This window comes from Micropterus dolomieu, linkage group LG08 (genome assembly GCF_021292245.1).
Source record: "Micropterus dolomieu isolate WLL.071019.BEF.003 ecotype Adirondacks linkage group LG08, ASM2129224v1, whole genome shotgun sequence".
Lineage (NCBI taxonomy): Eukaryota > Metazoa > Chordata > Actinopteri > Centrarchiformes > Centrarchidae > Micropterus > Micropterus dolomieu.
This window is the reverse complement of record NC_060157.1, coordinates 16,116-22,094: the sequence shown is the minus strand read 5'-3', so window position 1 is coordinate 22,094 and position 5,979 is coordinate 16,116. Positions and strand designations below refer to the sequence as shown.

The 5,979-nt window shown below is 42.8% G+C and overlaps 1 protein-coding gene across 1 annotated transcript in view; it reads left to right on the top strand.

Moving 5' to 3' along the window:
- The window catches only part of LOC123974572 (suppressor of tumorigenicity 14 protein-like), a 19,586-nt gene that overhangs the window by 7,643 nt on the left and 5,964 nt on the right, over positions 1-5,979 (top strand). The window contains exons 5-11 of the mRNA XM_046055382.1: positions 666-802; positions 1,459-1,556; positions 2,774-2,874; positions 3,642-3,775; positions 3,941-4,045; positions 4,416-4,523; positions 4,612-4,728. Of these exons, the coding sequence (XP_045911338.1) occupies positions 666-802; positions 1,459-1,556; positions 2,774-2,874; positions 3,642-3,775; positions 3,941-4,045; positions 4,416-4,523; positions 4,612-4,728 (800 nt within the window). The remainder of the gene's footprint in view (positions 1-665; positions 803-1,458; positions 1,557-2,773; positions 2,875-3,641; positions 3,776-3,940; positions 4,046-4,415; positions 4,524-4,611; positions 4,729-5,979) is intronic.

Genomic DNA, 5,979 nt, shown 5'->3' with positions numbered 1-5,979 from the left:
ATGTGGAGATGGTGTCTGCCTCCTGAACCCAAACTGGAACCTGGTTCCACAGGAGAGGAGCTTGATAGCTGAACGCTCTGGCTCCTAGTCTACTTTTGGAGACTCTAGGAACCACAAGTAACCCTGCATTCTGGGAGCGCAGTGCTCTGGTGGGGTAGTAAGGTACTATGAGCTCTTTAAGATAAGATGGTGCCTGACCATTAAGAGCTTTGTAGGTAAGAAGAATGATTTTAAATTCTATTCTGGATTTTACTGGAAGCCAATGCAAAGAAGCTAAAACAGGAGAAATGTGATCTCTTTTCCTGGTTCCTGTCAGAACACGTGCTGCAGCATTCTGGATCAAATGAAGAGTCTTAACGGACTTTTTCGAGCAGCCTGATAATAAGGAATTGCAGTAATCCAGCCTAGAAGTAACAAATGCATGGACTAATTTTTCTGCATCATTTTTAGACAGGATGTTCCTGATTTTCGCAATATTACGTAGGTGAAAAAAGGCGGTCCTTGAAATTTGCTTAATATGAGACTTAAACGACATGTCCTGATCAAAGATAACTCCAAGATTCCTCACAGTGGTGCTGGAGGCCAGGGCGATGTCATCAAGGGAAACTATATCTTTATAGTTTTATAGAAACCGGGTACTAACGGTTTCTGTGGTCCCCCTTCAGGCAGTGTGGATACCCTCGTGACTCGCTGTCCTTCGTGTCCTCTGGAAATGTCATGTTGCTGATTCTGGTCACCAGTGAGGAGAAGAACTTCCCCGGCTTCATGGCCAACTACTCCCAGATCCCTCAGACTGCACAAAGTACGACTGGAAGTCACGTGTCCCGGTGCTGGTGGGGTGATCGGTCTAATATGATCTAATGTATAATCTGATCCAAATCTTGTTTCAAGATATTTGCTGCTTTTCTCTTTTGTGACAGTCAATATCTTCAGGTTTTAGACAAAACAAATCATTTGAAGTAGTCGCTTTGGGTTTTATTCATTTTTATGTACATTTTACAGACCAAATGATGAATCAACTAATCAAAAAACCTGCAGATTAATCAATGAAAATAAAAGTGAAAATACTAAATTATTTCTATTGTTTCAGAAATGTTCCAGGCAAATATAGTTTCTTGAAACGGGGGATGATAACGCAGATCAATTCAGTAGAATCAACAAAAACTCTCTTGGTGATTTCAGGATCTTGAAATCATTCGATGTTGATTTGAAACACTTGCAGATGTGTTCACTGTTTTGATAAAACACATGAAAGTAAGAATTTTTAAATGGTGACATGTTAAGATTTTGCAGGATTTTTCTTAACCTTTGTTTCTTCTGAGGTTAATTCTCCGTCTTCACAGTTTCACCTCTCTGATATCAGTCAGGAAGTTCATTGTACTGACGCCTCTGTGGTGAGAACATCTCCTAAATGTCTAACAAATGTCTAACATGTGAACGGTCTGTCTTGTTGTTCAGAGTGTGGAGGTACGCTGACCGGAGACAAAGGCTTCTTCTCCTCACCTTTCTTCCCTTCCAACTATCCTCCACAAACCACATGCGTCTGGAACATCGAGGTAAGTCTGGCTGTTGTCGTTTCACTGGCTTCAGGCTGCAGCGCTGAGAGGTTATCACGGTATGATAACTGTCTGAAAATGTCAGTTTCATGGTATGTAGTAGTAGTAGTAGTTCCTACGAACCTTAAAGGAACGGAAAACTTCCTGACAGACATGAACTTTGATAGCAACTTTAAAATATTTTCTTTTTAATAACACTAATATTGTAGAATTATATTAGAATTGTAGAATATCACAGCAATGCTGCTGTACACCTGCTCAGCACAGTCAGAGACTAGCTGGTGAAGAAAGTGGAACATCTAGCAGCTAGATGTTCCACTTTCTAGAATGGAATACCTCAGAAGCTATACTGATATATTATTAAGCTATAAGCTAATTATATATCAGTCTTGTGTCAACAGGTTGTTCTGCTGCCCCCAGGTGGGGCCAAAATACAAACTACAGCTGCATTAGAGTCTGCAGCAGCTCTGAGGCTTTGAGCTATATGCTAACATTAGCAAACATGCTTACAATGACATGTTAACAGCATGCGTAGTTTCCCATGGCCATCCTCTGACTTTAGCATGTTAGCATGCTAATATTAGCTAATTAGCAGTAAACTACACAGCTGAGGCTGACAGGAATAGGCGAGTTTGACTGCATGTGGTGCTGAGCTGCGCTGAATTAACGTGATGCATGCTGGACTTAAAATAAGGCATGCTTGTTAGAAATTGTGTCCGACTTTCGCTGGCGCTGCAAAATGTCACCATGTCACATGACATCAAAACCTCGTGGGAGCAAACCGGCTGCAGGCGCCTTGCTCCATCTGCACAAAGTTGGAACCTCCTTTTGACTGATCTCAGCTGACAGTAAGCTCACGCAGGTAGAATGTGTCCGACTTGACGGCACTGTTTTTACACCTGCAGTCGACCTGTAGCTCACGTTTGACTATCAAGTCGGCAAAAGTCAGCCGTAGTCATCTCAAACGCTAACGTCATTATTTCTGCAAGCCATAAACCAATGTTTTGTTGACCTGATGATGGCGCCAGAAAAGAAGTCAGACGATCACCACCAAGTTATAACAGTTCATCCTGAGCGGAACATGAAGTCTGTACAAATGTCCTGGCAATCATTCGGATATTGAAAATGTGATTCACGAACACTTACATACATGTAGGTCTTTAATAATGCATTTACAGTTTTATAATTGTCTTTTCTCCTTTATCTTTCTTTTTCAGGTCACACAGGACAAGTTTGTGAAGGTTCAGTTCTACAAGTTCTTCTTGGGCAAATACAGTAGCCAGTGTCGCAACGATTACGTTGACGTCAACGGTCAAAGGTCAGCCATCTGAGGGTTTGTGTGCTTCAGAAGTAATTATTTTTAGGAAATTATTAATAAATGAAGATCTTATTTAACCTAGGTCTTTGATTTTAGATTGGAACTTTGAACGATGACTTGAGACATGTTCACAACTCTGGTTCCTAATGATGATTGGTATGGAATCAAAGGGAGCCAGGTGTCAGGTGTTATGAAGTTCTCAGAGACTCTTGAAGACCTGCACAGCTTTTTTTATTGAGCCCAGCTGGGGAGAATGGTAACAGCTTACAGCGTACAGGTACAATGTAGAATCTGCCAGAAACTTTACTGGGTCTGGGGATATTTACCCTTCCTACCCTACAGAGATTCACACTTTGCTTACCCATGTTAGCCTAAAGTCACGTTGTGTCATTCAAGTGTCAGACAGTCAGCCTATCTGTAATGAAACAGAGCAAAGATAATCTTAACCTGGGGTTACCTCATTCTTATCCAGGCAGCGGCATCAGTCAGAGAGGAGAGACAGAGTCTGACCTACTGATGTGGGGAGTCACCGGCTGTCACCATTGGACTTTAGTTCAGCAGTTGACCCTAACATCACCTGGGGAAATCTGTGTCATAATTCCTTCACAATGATGCTCTCAACTTTATTTTACCAGATCAACCAATAGAATCTATCTGGACAGCAGCAACACCTGGTTGTTCAACATGTACATTAACCTTTTTGTGTCCACCCACCAAGATGTCCTCAGATAGTCAGGAAGTGTCTTCTTTGTGTCTCTGTGTTGTAGACTGTGTGGCAGTAAGCAAGAAAGGACCGTGGTCACCAGCCAAAGCAACACGATGACCATCACATTTAACTCGGACTCGTCCTACGTTGACCAGGGTTTCACCGCAGAGTACCAAGCCTTTGTCCCAACTAACCGTAAGACTGATTCATTTTAGTCGAGTTAAAAAGACCACCAGAATAATGTATGTTTTAACCCAGCTACAAATTCTAGCCTCTACCTGAGGCATACCGCCAGTTTTTAGACTGATACTCTTCTTCCTGACAGTTTGTGTTCGGTGTCTGTTTGATGTCCTTGATCAGCTTGTCCCGGAAGGTTCCAGTGCACCAACAACCTGTGCATCAACAAGACTCTGCAGTGTGACGGCTGGAACGACTGTGGAGACGGCAGTGACGAGAACAACTGCAGTGAGTCCAACCCGCTGACTGTGGGCACACATCTTCCTGAAGTGTAACAGGAGATACAGTAATTTGACAAAATCTAATTTAGTTCATCCTAACTTTTTACCACACCTGACATTATTCTGCTGGAAATACTCACTAGAGCACCACATGTAGATCCATCCGCTGCTGAAAATAGTCCCCAACAAATGCACTATTTCCTCCTGTGTGTCTGATGGAAACTACAGCAAGCAGCTGTTTGAGGAAATGACTGTTTAAAGGTTTACGTCTTCAGGAAGAACCAATGGGCTCGCAGCTGAGAGCCTCAGACAGGAAGTCAGACAGGACTGAGAAACGGACTGACAGGTTGTTGTTTTGTCTTTGTGTCTCTGCTCAGCGTGCGAGGGGTCTCAGATGAAGTGTAAAAATGGCCGGTGTAAGCCGAAGTTCTGGGAATGCGACGGTTTTGACGACTGTGGAGACAACACTGACGAGGACAGCTGTGGTGGGTTAAACTGAAGTGTAGAGGAAGAGTGTACAGCAGGAAACCGTTCCATGGGGGAATATCTCAGATATTTCTTTTTCTTTTGTAGTAAAATGCAAAGCAGGAGAGTTTTCCTGCAGAAACAACCGCTGCATCCCAGAGAACCTGAAGTGTGACGGAAAAGACGACTGTTCAGACGGATCGGATGAGTCTAAATGTCAAAAATGTAAGGATCAATGCAGTTACCTAACAGAAATGCTAGAAGCACGCTTATAAACTAGATATTTTTATTTTTGCATGTCACTGACACTGATTTAAAGTTCAAAGAAGCTTCTTAAACTTATTAACAAATCTTAACTTTAGATATATTTTCCACATTCTGACGTTAGATACCTGGACCTGTCAGGATCCTTTTAAGCGGTGTAGGAATATTGTACAGGGTCTGAAATGAAAAACTGAACTTGTGGCCCACTAGAGCTCGAGGTTCTGCAGTGCATTTTCATAAAGCTGCTGTATTTGTTAAAAAATGTCCTGTAACTTTCCTGACTTACAGACCTTTGTATGGGTTAGGGGTAGACTGGTGGTTACCACTCTAAAAACACTGGATCCTACATTTCCCATAATGCAAGTGGATAGTCCTTCTAAAGAGCCTCCCTGCCTCGTAAACAGCCACATCTTTCAAACTCCACGCCCCCAGGCTGTTAGACATTTGTTTTCGCAGGCTGAGGAAGCACCCTTTAATGGAGCTGTCAGCCACGTTCACTGCCGCTAAATGTCCCACCAGAGCACCTGCATCTCAGACCAAAACAAATGGGCGCTGCAGCCCACCAGACTACATTGAGAAAAAAGTTGTTTAACCTCGCAGGTCATTGTAAACAGACTGAGTAGAAACAATATAAAACTCACCATCTCTGTTAGCAGGGCTGGACTGGGACAAAGAATCAGCCCACCCCAATCAGTCAGACCCCCTCACCAGTAGACCGTCCTTGCATAATATGATATGTGTACCTACTGCCTTTTCACCTGTTTAACCCAAAAATCTATTGATGGACTCCAGACTGTCCAGAACTCAGCTGCCAGGCTTTTAACCAGAACAAAGAAATATGACCACATTACTCCTATTTTAGCTTCATTACACTGGCTCCCAGTATGTTTTAGAATTGACTTTAAAATTCTATTGATCACTTTTAAAGCTCTTCATGGCCTCTCGCCTTGTTATATTTCTGACCTTTTAGTCCCATACGCACCAGCACGTACCTTGAGATCCTCGGGCAGAGGTCTGTTGTCTGTTCCAGAGTCTCGACTGAAAACTAAAGGGGACAGAGCGTTTGCTGTCAGGGCCCCGAGGCTCTGGAACAGCCTGCCCGAGGAAATCAGGTCGGCTGAGTCAGTGAACTCTTTTAAGTCCCTTCTTAAAACATACTTTTATAGGAGAGCCTTTCCCGATCTTATTTGACTTTATTTTATCCCTTTTATT